This window comes from Tetrao urogallus (genome assembly GCF_951394365.1).
Source record: "Tetrao urogallus genome assembly, chromosome: Z".
Taxonomy (NCBI): Eukaryota; Metazoa; Chordata; class Aves; order Galliformes; family Phasianidae; genus Tetrao; species Tetrao urogallus.
The window spans coordinates 63,686,538-63,711,948 of record NC_136816.1 but is presented as its reverse complement, the minus strand read 5'-3'; the positions used below and the strand labels follow the sequence as shown (position 1 = coordinate 63,711,948).

At 36.0% G+C, this 25,411-nt stretch overlaps 2 protein-coding genes across 2 annotated transcripts in view; both read right to left on the bottom strand.

Annotated features, from left to right (window-relative positions):
- The window catches only part of CPLANE1 (ciliogenesis and planar polarity effector complex subunit 1), a gene marked incomplete at both ends in the record, with an annotated part of 64,947 nt that extends 57,798 nt beyond the window's left edge, over positions 1 to 7,149 (bottom strand). Inside the window, 8 exons of the mRNA XM_079548723.1 lie at positions 1,197 to 1,379; positions 1,552 to 1,655; positions 2,251 to 2,407; positions 2,922 to 3,028; positions 4,726 to 4,952; positions 5,800 to 5,919; positions 6,102 to 6,237; positions 7,063 to 7,149. Of these exons, the coding sequence (XP_079404849.1) occupies positions 1,197 to 1,379; positions 1,552 to 1,655; positions 2,251 to 2,407; positions 2,922 to 3,028; positions 4,726 to 4,952; positions 5,800 to 5,919; positions 6,102 to 6,237; positions 7,063 to 7,149 (1,121 nt within the window). The remainder of the gene's footprint in view (positions 1 to 1,196; positions 1,380 to 1,551; positions 1,656 to 2,250; positions 2,408 to 2,921; positions 3,029 to 4,725; positions 4,953 to 5,799; positions 5,920 to 6,101; positions 6,238 to 7,062) is intronic.
- Positions 7,150 to 9,271: 2,122 nt separating this feature from the next.
- Positions 9,272 to 25,411, bottom strand: part of NUP155 (nucleoporin 155) — a 29,947-nt gene continuing 13,807 nt past the window's right edge. Inside the window, exons 19-34 of the mRNA XM_079548314.1 lie at positions 24,455 to 24,573; positions 24,176 to 24,273; positions 22,484 to 22,617; positions 19,238 to 19,429; positions 17,727 to 17,865; positions 16,740 to 16,875; positions 16,183 to 16,336; positions 15,719 to 15,823; positions 15,441 to 15,595; positions 14,863 to 14,992; positions 14,497 to 14,610; positions 13,860 to 13,980; positions 12,881 to 12,991; positions 11,532 to 11,668; positions 10,693 to 10,793; positions 9,272 to 9,658 (exon numbers count right to left, since the gene is read on the bottom strand). Coding sequence (XP_079404440.1) covers positions 9,520 to 9,658; positions 10,693 to 10,793; positions 11,532 to 11,668; positions 12,881 to 12,991; positions 13,860 to 13,980; positions 14,497 to 14,610; positions 14,863 to 14,992; positions 15,441 to 15,595; positions 15,719 to 15,823; positions 16,183 to 16,336; positions 16,740 to 16,875; positions 17,727 to 17,865; positions 19,238 to 19,429; positions 22,484 to 22,617; positions 24,176 to 24,273; positions 24,455 to 24,573 — 2,085 coding nt within the window. The 3' untranslated portion in view covers positions 9,272 to 9,519. The remainder of the gene's footprint in view (positions 9,659 to 10,692; positions 10,794 to 11,531; positions 11,669 to 12,880; positions 12,992 to 13,859; positions 13,981 to 14,496; positions 14,611 to 14,862; positions 14,993 to 15,440; positions 15,596 to 15,718; positions 15,824 to 16,182; positions 16,337 to 16,739; positions 16,876 to 17,726; positions 17,866 to 19,237; positions 19,430 to 22,483; positions 22,618 to 24,175; positions 24,274 to 24,454; positions 24,574 to 25,411) is intronic.

The following is a 25,411-nucleotide window of genomic DNA, read 5'->3' as shown; positions in this document are numbered from 1 at the left end:
CATTTGATCCCACTACAGAGGTGTTAAACAGCACTAGTCCCAGCACCAATCCCTGATACCTTGTAAGGAAATGTCTAAGTTTTCAAAAGATTAGCACTTTGAATAACACTGTTTATGCTTGCAAGATGCTAGTATTTCACTGCAGTTGTGACTTAGTTTATAATTTTTCCTTAAATTCACTGAGTACTATAGAAATACTTAAAGCTGTATAAGTATTAAATGTTTTTCCCCAATTTGACTTTAAACCTCTGTACCGCACACTCTTTTCTGAGTCTTATTGTGTGTAACAAGTCCTTGAAAATTAAGTCCAACTTTCAGTAGATGTGTATGAAAAATAAAAAACCCTCAAGATTTGAATCTTGAAGCACCTTGAATACATACCCATAATTAAGGTATTTTAACGCATTTTAGTAAGTGAATTCTTAACCAGACAGTTTAAGAAGGTATTATTATGCTTTTGAATGTTTCCATGAGATACAACATTATATGTTATTGGACTTTCAGAAATAACAAAGTGAAAAGAACAAAGTAACACATCAATGCAATAATGTATCAGTAATACATCACTGCTTCTTGTTAATACACACACATTTTCAATACAGTAAAGTTTAGATTCTATTCTGTTTCTTCCAGGTATTCAGAATGTGTTATTTTTTTGTAACCTCTGATCTCCTTTTTAAGGTGTTAACTACAGATTCTTACATCCCCCTATACAACCAGCAGCTGAATTTCAAAATTTAGAAAACTGGAGTACAAATATTAAAAATCTTAGTTTTTGATCATGCACATGTCATTCACAAGATCTGAGATGGAAACATGGCGAAGTTCTGTAAGTAAAATTTGAAAAGAATAGAGAAATATCACTGGATTAAAATAAATGTACATTTTTAGTACTGGTATAAGTTTAGTTTCTTTCCCTATCACAAACACATGCTACTTTTAATTACTATCAAATTCAAACAACTGAAATAAAACAAGTCAAATAACATATACTCACATTATCAGTATGCCAATTTTTCATCACGACAAACCCATTACAAGAAATAGAAGAGAACTACGAATGAGAAACAGATATTGAAAGGAGACATAAAAAGTAGAAGACTGAACCTGAAAGATGAAGTTTAAATTTGCAGTAGGTTTGAAAGTGAAGTATGATAATCAGACAAAGATATATAGATATTTTCAAATCCTTTTACCTGTATGTTATTAGTGGATGAATTGGAATAAACTCTGCTGGTCCAAATTCTACAGAGCAGCCTGAAGTAATCATGGTCAGCAATTCACCCATACCAGTCAACAAAATCAAAGATCCACGCTTTAGCATGCAAGCCAAGAAAAGGCTATCAGGAGTCCAACTCATGTCACCGACCCAGTAAGACCTAGATAGGGTAGGAAAAGAATTTTTTTCTGTCAAATCTCTGCATCAAATCTTAGGCTAACTTTATTAAAATAAACAAACACAAACAAAAACATCCCCCTCAAAGACACAAACAAACAAAAACAAACAAACAAAAAAGCACAACAAAATCAGAAATAAGATCAATTTCTTACCTGATAAACTTGGATGGGACAGTGCTACTCTTGCTACTGCAACCTTTAACACTACCCGAAATAGTTAAAAAATTCAGGGTGTTTAAAAACAGAATTTGAGTTGCCTAAAATAAGAAAGTAAATGTTAAAAACAAAAACAAGCTCTTAAGTGTTTACATCAAAATTTTAATTGCTTTAAAAGCAATTTATATCAGCAAGTTACATGCTACATCTGATGTCCTGGAAATACTACTCCATGTCACTGTGCCACCACATTTCAATAATTAATATTATTTAGATTATTAATTAGTTTGTATACCTACTTCTACATTGAAAAGTAGTTAAAGATTGATTACATATTGAGCATATAATAGATATATATGTATTTTTATTCTATTGGACATTTTTTTCTAAACTCTCAAAATGCAACTTTTCCTGTTTTGTTGGTGAATAAGTGAAGGTTTTAAAGACTGTGTTATCCCATCCCTGTATGCTAAATACCACACAGCATTAACACTAAAAACTGCATCAGGATTTGGTTCAGATTTAACCTGTCATTTATTAGGAGGAATAACAGAATTTCATGCCTATCAATATCAATATGAATATAATCTCATGTACCAATATGAATCTTGAAAATCCCATCTAAAATTTGTTATTAATTTTCTTTTACCAGACTTAATTCAAGTGCAACTATTAATTACTGCCTATTATTCATACCTTAGGATCAATTTGGTTAACAGCTACTGCAAGAAAGAGTCCATCTCTTGCAAATGCAGACAGCAAAGCTCCTCTTGACTTTATAGATACACACTGAGGCACTAAATTAACAAGAGAACAAGTCTGCTGTACCCAGTGGATCTGGTATGGCGAAGAACTGAATTTCAAAAAAACAAAACAAAACAAAACAAAAGAAGAGATAATTCAGATATGCCCAGTGGAATGACTCATACATTGTAAATAAAACATGACAGACAAAAACATAAAACATGCACAAGAAAAAAATCCCACTAATTTCCTTATTAAACCTTACAAATTAGAAGAATTTATAAAAGTTTAAGCAGATTTTTATGGAATAGAAGTTTATGTTAATACATAGAACAGTTAAACATAGATCCATGCTACAGAACTAAGACTAGCATTCTAGCCAGGAAATTGCTCAGACAGCATACTGAGATCTAACATAGGACTACTCAATAGTATGAATATGAAAATAAACTGTATGCTATTCTAAATAAAAAAACTAAGAAGATTTGAAACATGACAGAAACAAAAGAGATTACAAAAACTAATTGCATGTGAATGTAAATGCAGTTCTGAAATCTCACCATAAAATTCATTTAATACAATCTTTCTCTTACGTTAGTGAACTTAAATAACTTTGAGTGTACCTGGCATATTTAAAGCCATTTTCATGCCAGCGAAGAATCAAAAATGTTAAAACCAAACACTCGTCAGAGTAAAACACAAAAGAGCACAAACAACTATCACCTAGTACCTGTGAAGAAAAAGAAAGACAAAATAAACTTCAGATCCTGGTTGTACGTTAATGTACTTTTACATTAATCAAAATAGATACTAGGTTAAAATAACAAAATACTGTCATTCATAAATTTAAGGAAGACAAGAATATAACAGGCTAGACGAACTTTGACCTGATCCAGCAAGGCCATTCTTTTGTCATTAAATTTCATACAAAATGAATGATGAAATGTATACGCAACAAAGAGCCAATCATCACTCACTCTAGCTTCTGCTGCTCAAACTTACTCAAGAGATGAGATGATTATTTTCATGTGGGAATGACCAACCCCCACCCCACATGCAGCCCAGCTCCAGCCCCACACCACCTGCACCAGCCTGCCAAGCAGCCCAGCCTGGCGCCACAGCGGCCAAATACTGGTGTGTGATGAGCACTGCCTGAGCTGCAGCAGAGGCGTGAGGAGGGTACAGTGCAGTGCAGCTCAACTGACAGCAAAGAGTTGTGTGCCTTTTGGTTCACTGGCTGAACACAGTCCTGTGAGCAGCAGAAAATACACTGCCATGCTTCCCCTTTTTGATAAAGGCATTTGAGAACAGGCTTCAAGATTGCTGAAAAATAATCCTCATTTTTTGGTCTATCTGTAACTCCACTTTCAATTGACATAAATACATGACCTGAGAATTTTCAAATGGAGTGCATAGAGCTGCAGTCAGACATTCAATTCAAAAATCTGAGGACTCTTTCGTAAACCCCATCGTACCAGAGAAGAACATCCCTCCCTTCACAATCACGCCTTATTCGTGTCATCACTTTTTGGCAGCACGAACATTGGTGACCAACTGTTTTCAAGGCTGAAGTACCAGAGGAGTAAAATTTCATCAAAAATTTCCTGAGATCAAAAATTCCATCAAAAATCCTTGAGAGCTCACTAAAAATTGTAGGCACTGTCATGGAACCAGGGGTTGATGCATTAGCTTCACAAAATCAAGTCATGTATCCCACTAGTTCTGCGTTGCTCTTTTTTTTTTTAAGAAAATATAAAAGATTAAAATAAGTTTTATTATTTACATACTTGAACTGTTTAACATACTTTATGAGTGTTGCTCAAAATACAATGCCTGCCATTTTATAACACCGGCCCGTGGTGTCCGAGGCAGACGTCGGTGTTATAGCAGTGGAGGCTGAACCTTCCCACCAATACTCTGCTACATATGGTTGCCATGAGATAGATGGCAGCAGAGGGGCAGTCTGACATGGAAGTGCAGATGAAGGTGTGCCACTGAATTCTTCCATGCAGAAAAAATGGCATCCACTGACATTCATCGACACTTATGAACATTTATGGAGACCAATCAGTGGTTGCAAGCACAGTGAGGCAGTGTGTCATGCATTTCAGCAGTGGTGACAGCAACAGTGGGTCCCCTTTGTTGGTGCAGATTTTTACTAGCACAGCATACAGGTTCCTATTTGTTGATGATGAAAGTGCACAGCTAGTGGTTGTGACTACGCTGAAAAATAATGCCTGGAAGCTGAGATTTTGCTCTATCGAATAGTGTTACTGCACTCTTTATATCAGTTGTAATTTCCATGGAAATAAATAGGAGGCATTAGTTTCGAAGCAGCCCTGTGTATGCAGTCCAAACCTATTTCTGTTCAATTACTGTGGCCCAGGCAAGCCAAAAGGTTTTTTTGTTTTTTTTGTTTTTTTTTACCTCATTTTGTAAGAAAGCAGCATGAACTCCAATTTCTTTTTCTTCAGTAGAAGGCAACATGACTGATTCAGTAGGCAAAATTTGAGTCCACCGCCCAGAAGACTTTTTAAAAGAGAGTGTGTTTTCATATTCTGTACTCTCCCACAAAAAGACACACGCTGTAGGAGTAGTTAATAGTGCCCTTCTGCCATCTCCAGACACATACAAATACAATCTCATCAAACACTCTAGAAAAAACAGTAAACACCAGAATTATTTTTGATCCTTTGCTAGATTTAGACTTAAAAAGAACAGGAAAATTACTTTCACCTCTATCATAAAAAATTCAAGTGCCTCCTTAAGTACCTCTGATTTCCAACCTCATCATTAATGCTAGACCTTTGCCAGCAGTAAAGTCAGAGGGGATGCCTGTTCTTACGGATTCTGTGTTATCTTCCCCAGGACACTCAACCATCAGAAACGGTCTTTCCCAATCTACCCCTCCTATGAAAACTACAAATAAATGCATAAAAGCCCTGCTTTTTTATTACCCTCAACTCCTAAGTGCATGTATTCCTCAAAATAACAAATCGCTTCTACACTACTTCATTTTCTAACCTGATGCCAGTGAGATTATCCAGTAACGTGATATTTAAATGACATGCAACTTAGTACTAAATTTGCAAATATATGCCTTCGTAATAGTCTCTCTAATCACTGCTTATCAGAAAATCCTACCTAGAAAATAAACCTAAAATGATGCAGACAGCAGTTAAATCAGATGTATATCTTCTCCAAGGTATTTATAACTAAATAAAGAATATTTTTCTACAATTGATAACTAACCATTGCAAACAAAATATAAACTGTACTTAAAAATGGATGACAGTTTATACATTTTTTTGCATTTAGAAATCTGTATTATTTAAGTAACAAAAAGGACATTTGTCACAGTCTAGTTTGCAGACAAGTGATAGAAATGCAAAACAATACTAGGATACTAGTACTTTTAACTAGTATACTAGCTTTTAACTTGTGCAAGAACAAGAGAGACTTTTGCCTCATTTTTCAAAAGACGAACTGAAGAACACTTACCCTGTGCTGCTGCAGCTACCTTCCTGGACTCTTCAATTGCTGGTATTATTGTTAAACAGTCCTGGTCTTTATTCCAAAGAAATAACTCTCCTGTTGTAAGTAATCCTGCCAGCCAAGCGCCTGCACTCATCGGGGGAGAGATATTTTGAAGCACATTATTATGAAGAACTTAAAATTGCTTTCCACTGTAGCCACAATTCTAAAGCTGAAAGTGAACTGGAATATATTTCAGGTATTATACCTTTCCTAATTGTTAAAACTAAATATACTGGGTTTATAATACATGAAATAGTATACTTAACCATTTTCTGATGTTGTTAAGACAATCACATTTTTTAACAATGATTGCAGCTGGGGAATTTTCTTCTTTGTCTTCCCTGATGCAAGATTAATTTCATTTATACGTTTATCATCTAGAAGAAAAACAGCTTCTTTTTCCTGTTAAAAGAAAAGAGCATTTTAAAATAATTTCTACTCAGCCTGTGAAACATTAAAGAAAGACATAAATGTGTTAGAAAAAATAATGAAGAGGGAATGAAAGAAAGAATGTTACAGCTGTGATTATCATATTAACTTCATTCTTTGGTATATTTGCTTTACAGTACAACACAACAATCCTTATATATTCCTTCCAACTTGAGATGTGACTCAAGGATCATACGTAGCATCAGTCTCTTTTGATGTCATTTCATTTTGACAGATTTTAAATTATTAAACAAAACTTACAATAATTACTAAAAAGTTCTTCAAAATATCTCAACTGAACCACATGCCAACAAACGCAGACACCCGTTCCCTCATCCTGTCCTGTTTAAAGTCAGATTTTTGCCACTGCTTTCAAACAGAGTGGGCCTTAAATAGTTTACCTAATTAAACAGAAATCATACATTACAGAAAGATAAAACCCAGCTTCATCTTAGCAAAAAGGTTTAATAAAGCATCTTTCTACACATACAGCAGGGAATGGGAAAATGCTTTTGTTCAAAGTTTTCAATGATGTACTTTAAAAAGAAAGGTTATGAGAAACCAGAACCACCAAACAACAGACTCCAGTGTGAGGCACATCTTGTGAAAGACTAACATCTTGTCATCCAGCCTCAAGACCAGCTTGGAAGATATCACTTTTATTTTCTGCGACCCGTAACTGCAATGCATTCAAATTAACCCCCTTTTTACCCCCCTTTCTGTAAAAAGAGTGTTACATAATGAAAAGATGTCCACTCCTTAAAGAACGTTATTTCAGTTACACTTCTTTACACTCACCTGCCCAATCCAGGCAATGCGAGTCCACGGCTTTTTTTGTTTGATAGACGTAGACACGAGAACGTCTAGCTTGACCTCCATTCTCATTAAACCTCTAGGTAACCATTATAAAGAAAACCAAATAATGCCTTCCCCACATGCCTAAAGAGATATGAAAAAACACGTTTTCATTCTTTTCAGAGGACCTTTCCAAACGAACCCCTGCTTCCACTCACACAGTTCACTGGCAATTCAACCATACAGGTTACACACTTCGTTCCACAAGGAGCAGAGACAAACGAGCGCGGGAACACCAACGCCAACGGCTGCCGTGCCCACGGACCGCACGGGCACAGCGCACCACGCAGGCGCGGCCTCTCTACCCCACCACCGCCTCGTCCGTGACGAAAGATACCGCGAGATCATCGCGAGAGCGCCGCGCCACTCCGCCCCGCCTCCGTCCTCTTCGCTTCTGCGTTCCACAACAGAGCGCGGGAAGTGTGAAAGTGAGGCTGCCCGGGAGGTGCTCGGCAGAAAGTAATGGCGGCACTAAGGGCCGCGGTAAACGTGCGCGGTGGGATGGGCTGACGGCTGCACCACGTGACTTTAGTGGAGTTTCCAACCCTAACGGTACTATGATTCCATACTGAAATTACATGCAACAAAAGTATCAAAGGTGACACTTGATGCTCTTCGAAATTCCTCTAGCATGTCACTATACAGGCATTTGTACTGTATAAACTCGAAAAAAAGCCTCTGATTTGTGTCACTTCGCAGCCCTTCATCCCTTTGCCCAGGTCTGAAAACACCTATCAGATTACAGAAGTTTACAGAATTCCCAGTATAGCAGATTACAGCAGATTACAGTGTGGTTCAACACACAGGGCAAACACAGCAGTATGCCACCAGAAGTTAAACAGGTCAGGCAAGAGCTGGCTCATCACTCCTATGGGGTATGAACAAAGCTGCAGCCAGACCAAGGTAAGTATTCTAGAGAAACTAGTTCCTCTGTTTAAACACTTTTTGAATGAACTTCAACACTGACACTGGCTTGGAAAAGCCAATATTAAGACTTCATCTTTATTTTGGTTTAATAATAAGTAAAAAAAACAAAACAAAACAAAACAAAACCCCAGAATTATTCCAATTTACGTAACGCTTTACTGGGTGCAGTCTATAGAAACCCACTAGAATGGACCAGGCAGTTTTTAATGACATTTAACAGTTATACTTTCAACAAAACGCTAGGCTACAATAACAGCTGGTAGTAAAGGTCACAAATAGTTAACCTGCATGTGAATGAGTATCTTAACTCACAACTTTTTTTTTCCTATTTCTGAACACTTGTAGTATGTTTTTTTTTTAATCTTATAAACGGAAAGAATGCGGATAATTTTATTCCCGCTTGTAATATGTGTATAATTCCTGCTTGTGGTATGTGTATAATGAGTATCAATTACTCATTCTGCTGGAAAAAAAAAAAAACATTATCTACTCCGCATGCATAAACAAATTTCCTTCTCCTTTACCTCTGATTTACGTTAAAAGTTACTTGCGTTAGAAAGTTATCTGCAAAAAGTACCCACATAAACTGGTAATTTATTGTGCATGGTATACAGTTTATGTTAGCAGATATGTATTACAACTCATGGCAACGAAACAGGGACAAAACAAATTTATTTGTAGAGTGAAATTTTAAAGGTTAGGAAGCATGAAGTCAAGATAAGGCACAGATGTTGCTCATTTTAAGGAACATATATCATTTGGTGCTTGTGTCCACATACTAAAGGTGTAAGTCATTACTTTTTTTTTTTTTTTTTTAAACAGACAAAACATGTTTATTAAAATGGAGTAGGGAAAATGTTTCCTTTCACTTGCAGTGTGAATTTGGTTGCTAATTTCTGCACTTTTAGTGATAATGAAAGTGATAATAATGAAGCAACGAGCATTTTTTTTATTGAACGACTTGCCAGTAATGCCCAGCTAGTTATGTTTGAATCACTAGTCCCTGACCTGACTGTTTACAAACTGATTCCACCAGCACATACATTTATCATATTCTTGCCTTTCTCAGTTGTCATTTGTTTTATTACTTGTAAAACAGATGTAAAGTAAGTTATAACTCTTGCTTTTCTCCATTACCTTACGTTAAACAAAGAATAAAGAAAATATTTTCCAAATATTTTTAGTTTTCATGAGAAAAAACATACAACGTACTTTATTTCAATAGTATAAAAAATGAGCTCTTCTGTAATTAAAAAATGTGGTAGTAGCAAAAGAAACTATTTTCCACGTTTGCGTTCCACAAACTGTAGGTACGTTTAGACTAACAGGCAGGCCACATAATCAATAATTGGCAGGACATGCAACTGTCTTATAAATTCAATGAGCATTTGTTCTTCCAAAGATGCAGTGCAGACACCTGAAATTTCATTTCACAGTACGTTTTATCTGTGCGATTTTTACTGTACTGGTCAATCAGTGAAGCCGCTCTAACTTAGCCTGCAGCGATTTAAAATTCCCAATGGTAGTCTGCACTGTTAGTGTTGGGCTCATAGACTGAAGTTCAACCAGGTAGCAGCTCACAGCATCCAAGCAAACATTCGTGAATCGCCGCCTGTGAAGAAAACATAAAACTCAGAAGAATAGTTTCTGGATATGAGAATTCTTCCAAAGTAGAAGGAAAGCTTAACATTTTAATGGAATAATGTTTCAGTAGGGCATTTCAGCTACTTTTAATTATTTTGCTCTTATAAGAAATGGTTTTGTAAGCCTAGTGCTTGTAAACCAGCTATAATGGGACAATAAATGAATCAAATTTGGTATATATTCATAATACTCACAAATTCTAACAAGATGGAATAGTTACCGTACAAGGAGAAAAAAGGAAGGCAGATAAACTAGGTATTTGAACAGAGTATTTGCATGTGTATTTTTCAACGCAATTACAAAAATTGATCTTAAGAAGAATTGATCAAAAAGATTAAGAAGTTAGAATGACATTATCTAATTCTGCTCTTTTTTTTCTGAGGCAGGATTACAATTTTTTACAGTCCATTCACAAAAACTGTAAACACTAGAGATTCTACAGACTACAGGAAATTTACTGAATGACATTAACTATTCTTTTAGTTAGCACTTTTTTTCAGTACCAAATTGAAAGCTAAATTTTAGTCTTGGAGAATGGTTAATCACCAGCCTTTTAAAAACAACTTGGGAAGATTCATACCCATATTTAGTCTTCTCCAGGATACAAAACCTGGTTGCTTTCTGTCTTTCTTCAAGAAACATTACACAGTTTCATTAAAAAAAAAAAAAGGACCTATTTTTTGCTCTTCCACACTATTTCCAGATTCCCTCCAATTTGTCTGTAGTGCTTCTTAAAGTACAATGCCAACAATTTTACAAAATATTACTGTCTCTCCTGAATCTGCCACTGAGAAAATAATTTTTATTGAGTCAGTTTTATAGGGAAGACCCTACAAGTTCTCACTAGCTGATAAAAAATTAGGAGTCTTGGAAATTACTACCTGAAAACAAACACTAAAACTTCACCCAGAAGAAAAGCTTTGGAAATAGCAGAAGTGCCCTGCTTTAGGATATTTATATATTTTACTGTATACTTCATTAGGATATAACTGCTCTTTTTACCTCATGAGTACTCTGCTTGGATCTTGTACGTATCCTGACAATAACACATGAATACACTCCAAAAGATGCAAGGGCTTTTTCATTCTATTCCAGTAGGGATCCTAAAAGAGATTGCAAATTATTAAGATTAATATTAATGAAAAAAACCCAAACAAAACAGATCAACAGATGCATACAAATGGTTAGCTTTGATATTCATTCACTGTAACAAAAATCAAAGGTAAGCAGGACTTCTATCTTAACCGACATTAAATCTGTATTTTGAGGACTGTTTTGAAGTTTTAATACTAAAAACTTCCAGAAATTTAACTCAGTTTTCCATTATCTAGGATTCTGTAAAGTTAAGAGATTTTAGAAAGTTTTGCATTCCTTACATTAAGGGACTCACATGAAAAGAAACCATTCAATGTTTTAATTCAGAAAGCTCGTTTTAAAAAGCAAAATTTAAAAATACAAGTCTTTGTTAATTATGCCTATTGCACTGACTATACTGATGACACAGCAAATTTTAGTCATAAGTAGGAAAGAAATGAAATTAATACATTCAAAATTTGGCATTCCTTCTGCAGCATAACAATTCTAATCCTACTTAATTCTAAATCAGATTTAGGTGAAGTAAAAAATTGACAAAATCTAAACAATTTTTCTTATACTTCAGAGCTGAAGTGTATAAAATCAACAGAAGAAAAGCAGCACTAGAAGCCTTTGAGTGAAAAACAGGTAACAAAAGCTGTGAAGCTGATATTTTGGTATAATCACACTTAATACTATTTTATGCTTTCTGCCAGTTAGACTTTGACAGTAGCTGAACTTTTTATGTGTGTGGCTATTTTCCTTACCCGTGCTTTAAACAACTGGTCATAAACTTCAAGCAGCCTTGGCAATGGCACGCCAATTTCTTGCATGGTGTACGTTACAAAACCTACATCCCAGTTCAAAGCACAGACTTGTTGCTCTAGAAACTGCACCAAAAAATCTGGAGGAAAAATAAAATGGGATACTTAGATTCCAACTGTTAATGGCAGTCTAACAAAAACGGTCATTCAAAAGTTAGTTGCTCCATGTCTGATTTTCTGTCTTTTGCATCCTTGTTGGCACCTTTCACCTGTGAAGCATATACAAGTTTCCTCCAATCTGTACAAGGAAAAGGATATGTAATTCCTAACTAGCTCCAAAAATGGTTTTAAGCTATCAGCAGTGCATGAGAGGAATTACTCAGACTGAACTCTTTATTGTAATTGATACCAAACTATGTTATTAAGAGAAGTTCATCAACCTTTGCTTCAGCACAAAACACATTACCATTTCATTTGCTAGCACAGTTAGCTCTATATGCAAAACCGCATCTTTATCATGTTTAAGCATCAGTAATAATAATTTGATACTGTAAAAAAAATTGTAGTAAGATAGTTTCCTGATTTTTATATAACATCACATTGTCAGAGTGTCTGAGCATCTCAAAAGTAGAAAGAACCTCCAAAAGATTCAGAGATCTTCTGAATTCTGATTCTGAATTTGCCTCTGCAGTAACAGATGCTTCAAGAGACAGCAGACAAATGTGGTGGCTTAAGATCTTGTTACATGTGTACATAAATACACATTTTGACTTGGTACTTTGATACAAACAGACCTAATTACTTTGTGACTTTCATAGCCATCCAAATCTAACTGCTGCTGCCCCATAAGCTTCATTTACTTCCAAATCATCATAAAAACCTGCAAAGTCTGCTTAAATTTGGGAAAAACTACAACTGTAAAACTCATAATGGTTTTGCAAACACAATAATACAGTATTTACAAGATTAGAGGCAACAATTTCTACTTCTCGTCTTCTCAGTCCCTCATCAAAGTTACTATAACAATGAACTAGTTTTAAGAACAATGCTTTTGTTTCTAATTTCTTGGATAAAAAGGAAAGGTGCCACCTAACTACCATGAAGATCAGCTCCGTTACTACTACTGGTTGAAATAACGCATTGCTTCACCAGATAAAGGAAAAATTTCACAACAAAATACGTCAATTAAGTATTACAAGCAGGAATAAAATTATCGGCATTCTTTCCGTTTGTAAGACTAAAAAAAGAGAGTGAACTTTCTTACTTTACAGCCTTTTTAAAGTGGCCAGAAAAATGTGAGACCCATTCATGTAATACGTATATTTATATGCTATGCAGGCTAAACCACTTGCCTAAAGGAAAGTAACGAGGTGTGCCAGCATATATCTTTCCAAGCAATGCCATCTTTAGACTAAGTGCTTGCATTCTGTCAGCAGGGCTCAGAGACACACTGTCACTCAACTCTGAAAGAAAAAAAAATAATTAATGAGATGTTTAGAAAAAAAAGAAGTTCCACATTATGGATAACCATACGGAGATACTTAAATTTATTTCAGCACTGCAAAAATACTATCCTATATATGTCAAAGCAATGTCAACATACTTAAGTGAAAGCATGAATGCCTGTATTTTCAAATATTTTTATGTTTCTTTGAAGTTCCATACAATTCTGCTTATAAAAAAAAAAAGAAAAAATAAAACAAAATCCAAAACTACACAGCTTTTTTCTCAAATCACTGCCAGCATTGTTTGCTCAATGGAAACCTTGGTACAGAATTCAAGGAAAAAAAAGGGGGGGAGGGGGAAGAGCAAATTATGCACTTGTGACACAGATGGAGACAGATTATCACATGTGAGTAGCCAGGCTTGCCAAATAATGCCCAGGACTCTGCTCCTCTACACATAAATGAAAAAAAACACTGCTACCACTGCTGTCAGTGTTATAAAATCCCCTTAAAATTCTTTAGTTCTTACCATTTTTTGCCACTTCTCATTTTAATTGGAATTTCCTACTACTGAAACCTTCAGATAAAATGTCAGTTATGCTGAATTCCATACATTAAGGGGAACTTAGAAAATGTTAATATGGAACAACATTTTAATATCTGGAATTGGTAATTCAAGCCACTAATTCAATACTTTCAACCTATACACTTCATGCATTCAAACCAAAGGTATAAACTTTAATAAACTTTAATTGTACCTATCAAATATGTTAAATAATTCCAAAAGAGATGAACCAGTACCAATGCTTAATCAGCCTTAAAAGCTTTAATTAAACTGTTTTCCTATAATTCTAGCTTATACCAGTCTTGGTCCATTAAGACTTACCTTTCTCAATGATCTCTTGCCAGAGAGTCTGCACTAAGATAGGATCAGAATGACCTGCACAATGTATAATTGCAAGCTTACACTCTGAGAGCTTAAAAGGGTCAGCAAATTCTCCATAAAGCTGAAGAAATAATAAAAAAAAAAAGAGACCAGGTTTGACATTTCAAGTGTAGTAAAGAGAAAACTTGAAAATTTTTAAAATCAATTTTTCCACATCTTATATGGTATAGACATTATATATATATTTGGTATATCATATATACCAAATAGACATTTGGTATATAGAAAAGGCATACTTTAAATAACTGTTGTCAAATGCAACATTAAAATAACTTTTCATTTAGTGTAAGTAGATTAACTTCTTAAATATAATCCCTATTTTTCCATGAAGATACAATTAACAATGCTGTTTTCCACTATGATGCTCCAATAAATCAAGAACTCTGAAGCTCAAAGAAAAAAAAACACAGGGAAGAAACTGAAGTACAGAAGACAGAAGGAATACCAAAAAGAGGAAGTCTAACATACGCATTCTGAGAGACTAGAAATGCCTAACTATCTCTCACATTTTCTGCTCAACACTAGAATGTGCTAAATATGACAAATTGACATTTAATGCAAAGAAATTTCTAACTACCTTTGTTATATCCATCAGTTCAGCATCAAGCTGGGAGATTGCATCCTGCACTGAAGAATGATGGGAATACTGCCGATGTAATGTTTCTTGTATTTGAAGCTGGATCCTCGCAACCTTGCATAGAAACAAGTTCAAAATTGGATTAAAATAATCAAATCTGAAGAAAACACTCAGTATTAACTTTACCTTATTTAAATATAGATGTGCTACTGTCTTACCCCAGATTATAAACTGCTTAATTTAATCACATCGGGAGCAAAGTACGGAAAACAGTTTTGGCAGATTTGGTAAAAAAATAAATGTCATGTGCTAGTGAGATCAAATGCAATAATACAAAGAAAGTGTAGCTAAAATAAATTGTCTTACATCCATTTTCTCTTCTAGTTCATGTAAGAATTCCCCATCTGCAGCTATAGAAGATATGGCAGTGGAACTTTTAGCACTCAAGATAGCACGTGCAATGTATTCAAGACGCTGCTGAAGAGAAATTTCTGTGCTGCAAAGCAAATATTATAATGCAAAATGAGTTCCTAATAAAATTATCAGAGTTAATTATACTCTAACTAGACCCTGCAAGTTAGCTAGCACTCATTCTTGATCTTACTGAGTCATGCAAAAAATTTTACTGGAACCATTTAACACTTTCTTCATGCTGGCAGTTACTGCGTTCTACTCCATCAGCCGCTCTATACTTACACTGCTGCATTATAAAATTCTGCATCAGAAATTACTTCTTCACACATCATACTTAAAACAGGAAACGCATTGTATGTATGATACATAAATTAAAATTTTTTTGCAAAAAAGACGTGGGTCAAAAGCTAATTCAGATTTTTTTAAAACAGCAAATGAATAAAAAAAGGCATTGACCTTGGCTTTATTTTTTTTTTATTTTATTTTTTCAACTACATCACTATATTAAATAAATCCCACATGAACCATACCTATGTAGGTCAGCTAATTTAGCCAAGACTCTGGCTGCGTTACTAAAATTTCTGTTCTTTTCAAAGTATCTCCACAGTAAATCCATATAACGGACTTTGTTTTGGTCAATCTTGGTCATCCTAACAAGGTAAGGTTCCAAGAAGGGGGCAGTCACCTGGAAAGGTTATAAACACAACAGTTATCTTCTTGCTCTCTCTTTTAAAGCATCTGGATTATTACAATGAACTTGTCTATTCAGTGGCACCATCCAGCAAATTGTTCCCTGAATATAGCTCACCTGTAGCAGTTTGTCAGCCAAGTCTACTTGTATCAACCAGTTGTAAAGCGCAATACTAAAGAGCTCATCTGTGGAACGCTGAGCTAACTTTAGCATTTGTTCAAACTAAAGAAATAAAGACAAAATCTATTATTCCTGGAGACATTATGTTACATCAAATACTGAATATGTAAATGACAACATTTAGTTTCATGTTACTTACATATCATTATTTTTCTTAACACTCTAAAATAGGCCAGTACATGATAAATCTTGACTTTTACCTATTTTACAAAAATATTCCAAATGTTTTTTTTTTTCTTAATAGATAATAAATGGTTAAACATTTAAAATCATGCTACTTTTTTTTTTTTTTTTTTTTTTTTTTCCTATTTCTTACGTGATGTCCTGCCTCTTCATTACTTAGCAAGTACACATTTACAATCATGTTACTTTTTTTTTTTTTTTTCTCCTCGATTTCTTACATGGTGTCCTGCTTCTTCATTGCTTAGCATGTTGGGGTCAGATGACAGGACTGGAGGACCTGGCTTTTTGGGTACACTGGGAGACTGGGGAGCAGCTTTACTTTGATTCACTAATTCTTGAAGGGTGTCAGTTATACACTTGTAGCTGTTTAATCTGTAAATAAAGCAAAAGAGAATTAAAGCCACACAATTTTAACTACCTTCTAAATTTCATTATTGCATGCTTTTGTAGACATCATTACTAAAATAAAAAGTCAGATTTATCAGGTACTTCACAAAATCTAATTTGGTCTCAAGTCATCTTCCTAACAAACACTTCTGTAAGATCAGATCACAGTGTTTTCTGTATGTATCAGTTTATCCTGTTTCAAACTAAGCTGTTGCCATATTAATGATAATCTAGGAAAGTATGTTGGGCAAAACTATCTATGTTGTGTATATGATTCTAAAATGCTTGCCTGTCATTACCCTCAATGCCTTCACCAAAGGGACTAATTTCTAGCCAATTGAAATCAAGGCCTCTACAAAAACGCTAAGAAGGTATCCTGAAAACTTGCCTCTCTTGAAAAGCTTGGAGTCCAACAGCATCCTCCTCTGGTTCTCCATTTTTATAGAAGTGAAGGCCAAGACCTTGGGGATCTTTCTTCTCAGCAGCAGTAAGAGACAGCTCTACTACTCCCTCATAGAAACGCACTATAAATTAAAATAAAATTAAACAAAAAACACCCCAGAAATTACTGTTATGTTATGTTAACTTAGTGTTAAATCTATGACAAATAAGTGATGTCAAATACTACCCCTTTTCATCGTAAAATATCTCTGAACATGAATGATTAGAGATATTCACTCTGATCTGTATCTTAGAAACGTTTATGCCCATGCCTAATCTGTGGGATTACATGCAAGCCTGAAGTTATGTATTTATAGAGCAGAACCTGAAATCTTGACTGTTAAAAGAGTGATATCTGCATTTAAATACTGCACTAACTTCTGCTAGACAAAACAGGATTCAGAGCCATCTTTCAAACAGTATGTTTGGTTTTAAACTTCATCTGCAAAAATACCATACTTTACCCTCTGCTTACTTACAGTCAAAAAATTTTGCTAAAAACATTATTACCACATGTATGGAACAAAAGCAAGTTGCACTGTGAAGTAAGTGGTGAGAAATGCTTTCTTTATGCTGGCAGTTACTGCATTCTACTCAATCAGATTCTCTATACTACTATCACATTATAAAATTCTGCATCAGAAATTACTACTTCACACACCATACTTAAAACAGGAAATACAATGTACATAGAGGAACAGTTGTACAATAAAGGAACAGAAGCTTTCCTTTTCCATTTGCAGGTAAAACCTAGAATAGCCTTAAAAATAACAGGTTAAGAGATACTAATTATGAAAGTTACCAGGAAGTAATCTGAAAACATCATTGTAGGATTATTTAGAAGTTAAAAAAAAAACAACAAACAAAAAGAAGATGGGGTAAAATGATACAGCAGAAACTGGTCAGCAGAAAAAGATCAGTGATTGCCTCTCACCTTGCCTATATTGCGCACAAACATTAGCAAGGTCTACTTGATTGCTGATCTTTTGGTATTCTTTCAGTGACTCTCTTAGCATTTTTTCTTTTTCCAGTTTGTTTTGAGCCTGCCGAGACCGCTGAAGCAATTCATTTGCCTACATACCAATTGAGGGAAAATGGAGACTATTCATGTAACTGAGTTAGTGAGCTACTATGACAAGACTCAAAGCTGAAACAATAAAAAAAATACACAAAACTCTCAAAAACACTTCCTCTTGTCAGTACATAGTAGCAGGTTTCCAGCATAAGGACTGTGCAACTGCATTAGAGACAAGGAGTTTCTAGTCTGGATACTAGTGAAGACAAGATTTAATCATTTCCCCTCTGTTCTCCTCTCAACAGACACTTTTGCTGAATTTAGTTGGAAGAGCTTCAAATAGGAGCTCTTCAAGATAATAATTCTTTTACAAATTGCACAGAACTAGGTAAAAGACTATGCTGAGGAAAGGCTGGAATAAGATATATATTACAAATATCACAAAGACTTATGCATCACATTGGAGCTAGAGACCCTATGAAGACTACAAATAACTGCAAGAACTTCAAACCAGAATTCACATAAATTTCAGCACTGATCAACAAGACATTAGTTCTTATGCTGTTGAAATCATTTGAGTGCAAGGTATTACAAGATGCCTGAGTTATCTGATCTGAATCACAGGACCGTGGAACGGTTAGGCCTGGAAGGGATCTTAGAGATCATCTAGTTCCAGCCCCTCTGCCATAAGAGGGTAAGAATTTCTCCATAATGTCTAATCTAAATCTATCCTTTTTTAGCTTAAGATCATTATACCTAGTCCTATTGCTATAATAAAGTCTCTAGACATCTTTCTTGAAGGCCCTCTTTAAGTACTAGAAGGCTGCTCTAAAATCTCCCCAAAGCCTTCTCTCCTCCAGGCTGAACAATCCCAACTCTTGAGACTATTTCATAGGAGAGGGTCTCCAACCCCCTGGTAACCTTCATGGCTCACCTCTGGACTCACCAAAAGGTTCCTATCCTTATATTGTGTGCCCCAGAGCAGAACACACTACTCCTGGGAGTAGTGTGTTCTGAGGACTCATGAGATGCAGGAACACTTCCATCGACTTGCTAGCCATACCTTTTTTAATGTGTCCCAGGATGACATTGGCTTTCCAGGCTGCAACTGTGTGTTACCAGCTCCTGTCAAGGCATCCATCCACCAGTATCCTCCCAAAATCTTCTCCACAGAAGATCTTCTCTATTCTCTATCCACTCATTGCCCAGCCCATATCTGTACTTGGGATTTCCTTAACCCAGGTGCAGGACCTTGCACATGGCCTTGCTGAGGTTCGCACAGGCTCGTGTCTGGATGGAATCCCTTACCTCCAGTGTATCAACCACCCCACCCAGCTGAGAGTCACTGGTAAACTTGCTGAAGATGCACTTGTGCTCTAATACACTCTAATAATGTGTTTTGGCACTGCAAAATCTCTAAGTGGGCTTACCTTGGAACAGACAGCATCATCAGTACTATAGAGAAGGGGACAGATATCTTGCAAATGGGCGCTTATGCCATCAACAGCAGCATTATCTCTGATGTAACAGTTTATAAGAGAAGCAATGAGTGCTCCAGTCAACTCTTTGTCTCTAATTACCAAGTCTTTGAAAGCAGTCATCTTTAGATGTTCTTGAAGTTCCTGTAGACAGACAGCATTTCATTATTTGACCAATACTTTCACGTTGTTTGGAATGCAAAAATGTTACAGCAAAGTAAACAATTTCCACTTAAGTAAACATAGTGAGTGAAGCGCATTACGTTATTTTAAACAAAGCACATATAGCAAGGTGGAAAACACTAGAGAAAGCTCTACCAATGAAGACACTAGATTATTGGATGAGAAAGGACAGTGAGAACTTTGTATGACTTCCTCTAGTCTACACAATGTGCCATATCTATTTCAGTTCTTTGTAAGAAAGTTATTAACTGTTCTCCTACTTCACAGGGCACTATAAGAACACCATAAAACAAGAATATCAGTTTTTAATAACAGAAATATCTGAGTATATTCACGAATGAATGTGATGATGCAGCATGAGATGGAATTTCTTGAAACAGTATAAAATCTAGACTATGACTTTTCATACTAAGTTACAGTTTATTCATTTTGTAAAAATTATTAGGAATATTTGCTTAAGTAGAGCTAGCTAGCTGCCACTAATGTCTACTGATGATCACTTAGAACACTAAAATACTATTACAAAAGCTCTAAAACTACTGCAGACAGTGGAAAAGATTTTATTTGTCAAGCAACTAGTTCCTTGTCCAAGATAAGAGAAAAGCTGCCTGTGCTAGAAATTGTGCTACTTCCCAAAGACAGCAGTAAGAACAGCTTCACATTTGTGCATTCATAAAGTTCAAAAATTGTTCTTTTTAGTGATAAAGAATACAACTTGAAGTAACCAATTCTTTTATGACTTGCTAGGACAGAATGCCTAATATTAAAATAATTAATTTAATTAAGAACTAGATGCAAATTCAACAATAGCACACCAGAAGAACTAATATTCTGTAAGTTGCCTTTCTTGCAAACGGTGTATGGGAACTGTTCAGTCATGGCCTGAACTACTGATTGAGCTCCTGGGGAAAGGACCTGATCAACACTGGGGGCACAAGTGAAGACAATTCAGCTGTGTGACAGAAGGGGTGAAGACTGGCTGCACCTCTCTAGAGCTCATTTAAGTGCTGACTGACACAGGGGAAGGATCTCTTTCTAGAGACCCCTCCTTGGTGAAGCTTTCCTCTGTGAACCTAGAATCTTCTGATATGGGTGAGTAATCTGCACCCTCAGTAAGTTTGCAGATGACACCAAGCTGGAAGGTGGTGTCGATCTGCCTGAGAGTAGGGAGGCCCTGCAGAGGGATCTAGATAAGCTGGACCACTGGGCTGAGGTGAATGGGATGAGGTTCAACAAGGCCAAGTGCCGGGTCCTGCACTTTGGCCACAACAACCCCATGCAGCGTTACAGGCTTGGGGATGAGTGGCTGGATGAGTGTGAAGAGGAAAGGGACCTGGGGGTGTTGGTTGATGCTGGGCTGAACATGAGCCAGCCGCATGCCCAGATGGCCAAGAGGGCCAACGGCATCCTGGCCTGCATTAGAAATAGTGTGGCCAGCAGGAGCAGGGAGGTGATCATCCCCCTGTACTCAGCACTGGTGAGGCCGCACCTTGAGTACTGTGTTCAGTTTTGGGCTCCTCACTACAGGAAAGACATTGAGGCCCTGGAATGTGTCCAGAGAAGGGCAACGAAACTGGTGAGGGGTCTGGAGCACAAATCTTATGAGGAGCAGCTGAGGGAGCTGGGATTGTTCATTCTGGAGAAGAGGAGGCTCAGGGGAGACCTTAGGGAGACCTTACTGCACTCTATAACTTCCTGAAGGGAGGTTGTAGTAAAGCAGGACTTGGCCTCTTCTCCCAGGCAACAAACAGGACCTGAGAAAAAGGCCACAAGTTGTACCAGAGGAAGTTTAGGTTGGACATGAGGAAAAATTTTTTCTCTCAGAGAGTGGCCAGGCACTGGAATGGCTGCCCAGGGAGGTGGTGGGATCGCTGTCCCTGGCAGTGTTCAAGAGGTGCCTGGATGAGGAACTACAAGATATGGTTTAGTTTGTGGTAGCATGGTAATGGGAAGATGGTTGGACTAGATGATCTTATAGGTCATTTCCAACCTTGTGATTCTATGATCTATGATCTTTTTCTCTTCTGTTATAGCACCTTTCTATCATGTCAGTCCTTCCATCATCACACCTTTGCTGTAATGCCTTTCCCATTGTACTAATTTGTCCAACTGCTATACAAGGAGAGACTGAAAAAAAATGGGTTTGTTCAGCCAGGAGGACAGAAGTGATCTTACTAATATTTACAAACAATTGGTGGGAGGGTGTCAAGGACACAGAACTAGACTTTTGTCAGTGGTGCTCAGCAAGATGCAATGCCAAATGTCAAAACACTAGAAATTAAAACTATTTTTTCCTTTTTTTTTTTTCAAGGATGGTTTAACACTGGAACAGGTTGCCCAAAGAAGTTGCAGAATTTCCATCCTTGTAGATATCCAAAATCTGACTAGACATGATCCTGGACAACCTGGTCTAAAGTAGACCCTGCTCAGAGCAGGAGAAGGCAGGTATTTCCAGTGGTTTCTTCCTCCTTCAGCTGTTCTGTGATAGATTCTAGACCTCTGCTTAGGTAAAAGTGCAGTATGAAGCCTCTACAACACTACTGCTCTACACTAATCTCCACTAGTCTCTCCAAAGTCTACTAACAGTAATGCAAAGAGTTAATTCCTCTAGGTTAGAGAACCTTAGCCTATTTCTTTCACTGCACATCTTCCACAATGTGTTCAAAGAGAAAACTTTTTAAAACTATAAATTTAGAGCAATATTATAATTTATGAAACAGAGTAATTGTTAACTCTCAACAAAAGTAAAACTGAATCTACTGCGAGCGATGCTTCCAATTTGCTAAAATTGGGTGATGAGATCAGAACTGAATGGTTGTCTTCTAAAAATAAACAGTAGCAAACTGAATAAAGATCTATATTCAATTTAAAATTCGTAATCTGCCTCTTAACAAGTTAAAGCAATGCACTTTTGGAAATACCTAAGCAGCAGCAAGAAATTCAATTTAAATTTAATTTAAATATTAATTTCTTATTAAATATGAACAAATTAAAATCAGATGATTCCGGTCGTACCTTCTGAAGCTCACCTACAACAACACTGAATTGGTGCTCACAAAGCAACTTCCACAAAGCCAATGCCTGACAGGTTTTGCGAACCAGCTGCTGGATGCCTTGAAGTGAAGTCTTCTCGGTTAACTGTGCCTCAGCTGAAAAAGCGAAGAGACTGTCAGTAAGTAACTGTGCTGTTCATACTTTGAGTCAGTATGTTGATTTTTTGAGGTTTTAGAATACGTCTCCTTACATTTCCAAGTTTTTCGTCTCTGTTCTTGATTATGGCTCTCCTTTTCTTTGGAGGAAAGTGCCTTAAAAAAATTTCCCTCCTAAAAATACTATCTGTAAACATTTATTTCAAATTATCAATGCAGGAATGTTTTTTTCTGATAAAAGTACGGTTTCATGTGAGTGGATTTCCAAAATCAGTCTCAAGTTTTAACTTGGTTTTTCACAAGTGTAATTTTATATGTATTGGATATGAACACACATTTTCTTCCTGTTTGATTGCTTGTGTTCACTTTTAGAACAACTATAGTTAAATCATCAGTCAACACTGTACACTGTCTTTAAAGAAAAGGTTTCAAAGAAACTGCTACACGAAGAACAAGAAACGTTTGAATTTGCTAAGATGTATTATAGTTGAATATAGTGGGCATACTTGTTACTTGACTGGGCAACTGCAACACTTCACGTCTTTTCTTGTGAGCGCTTACATTTCAGACATAAAGCAATAATTATATTACATCAAGCTATCCAAAATTACATATCAACTTTGGAATGTGTAAAAATTAAAATAAATGATTAAGTGTCTAAAAATTCTGTTTGCTGCCTTTTCTTTTTTAAACGTTACATTTACACTGTTTGAAGTGAGCAGTGCAAAACAAAAGCCAGCAGAACTAAAAAACCAGAATCATACTCACATGGACCACATCCATAAGTTTGCATACATGTCTACAAGTACTGAGCAAAAACTACATTAGAGAACATAAATTCAATCAGGTCATGTGACAGGACTGATTCCACTAAACAAAGTTTTGAGGAGGTTTCAGTGATTGGAACTTTGGGAACTTGCATCACAGTGCTTATTTTATCAGGACAGTATACTTACTTCTCTCACAAATGAATTGGTTAAAAAGTGAAAATATAATGGGCATGCCAGAACTAAGTACTGAAATGAAGAGATGATACATGGAGAACATTAGAATAAAAAAAAGACAAGGGAGTGTAAAAATAAACATCTAGTTTTCTATTTGAATGTATGATGATTTGAATGTACAAAATAGGAGAAGGAGGATGTGTCTTTACAGAATTGTGACTTCACCGTATAAAAGAAGTGCTTTTGTGTTCAGCCACTTATACTTTAGCTTATTAAACTGAGATATACAGTTTCTCTTTTGCAGTGGCTCAGAACCACTAGATATTTCTGCGCAGAAATCTGGATTCTCTTAATACAGAGATGACTTTTATCAACTACTTTCACAAATTGCAATTGTAAAACTTCCAGTATTTCAGTAAAATGAAAGGCAACACCAGAAGTGAAGAGAGCAGCTTCTTGCCATTGTTAGTTTAGACTGTTTTTTCATTTTGGAGCACTGGTTCTGGAACAATATGATATTGTATGAAAGAAAAAGCAAGGTGTTCCAGGTAGAAGTACTTGAAGATGCAGATGCACTACTCTATTATATCTTCCATTCAAAAGTAATTGCATACCATGATACTTTCGCTGGAGTTCTTGTTGCACTTGCTGAGAACTTCCACCATCAGGCCTCATGAAACCCAGGAGCCTCTGTTGCAGATTAGCAGGTGTACTGAAACTGCAATTCCAAAATAAAAGGAAATGTTATTATTACTACAAATACAGAATATTTTAAAGATGAAATCTAACATCTTGTTGTTAGCATCCAAATGCAATGAACGGAAAGGCAAGGGATAATTTTTCAAGAGCTGGACACTGAACATCACTAGTGAATTTAACACAGTGAACAATACCTTGGGTTTCCGAGGGCTCCAACTGTAGCAAACTGAGAATTTCTATCTAGAAATTCTTGTAAACCTTTGAGTTCTTGTAGCACACATTCCAGCACATGGGATGGAACACTGCTTTCTATCTGTAATAGAAAGCAAATTTCTTTATAGAAGGGTTTAGACTTTCCAAACCTTTTTTCAGAAGTCTACATTTTCAAACTAAAGCCACTAGAAAGACAGATGAAAGACTGTCCAACAAATAAATAGCACACTAATAACATTATCACTACAATGCCATTGTCTATAACAGACTCAAAGGGAAGGGCTGACACATGAAGAAAGAATAGTCTCCGAAGAAATTCAAAGAAAGTGGTGTCTAATATTGTATCTGATAATCAAATCAGCCATGTTTTATTATTTTCAACTCTGAACTGGAATGATTGAGCAGCACTAACACACAGACTGTAATTGCTGTGGTCTTCCTGAGTCTCTCAGTTGCCTCAAAACTGTAGAAGTTTATGAAGCAATTAATTGTGTACTGCTGAAATTACTCAGTGTAAGACTGCATACATCCTGTATACAACCTTTGTAACATCCAAAGTCAGAAAACAGCTTGATGCTTAGATTATGAAGGAAAAGTGAAATGTAAAGATGTTAATGATGAAGGTGTTGGAAGACTGTTCTATGTTCTTACGTAACTGCAGTGTTTTTCCTAACCAGCCAAAGCATTTTATTCTTAGGCTTTGATTGCATAGGATATGCAGAAATGAAAGAAATAAATTCACTGAATAGAAAAGGAACTGGCCACTGTCAATTGGTAAGAGGCAACACTCAAAATAGTACAAAGTACTATTTTGTACAAAGTACAAAGTACAAATACTTACAAAGATTTTAATAAAGCCTACAACTACTCCACAGTTGAACACTCAAGTACAATTTAAAAAAAAAAAAACTAAAAAAAAAAACCATCAAAATGACAGC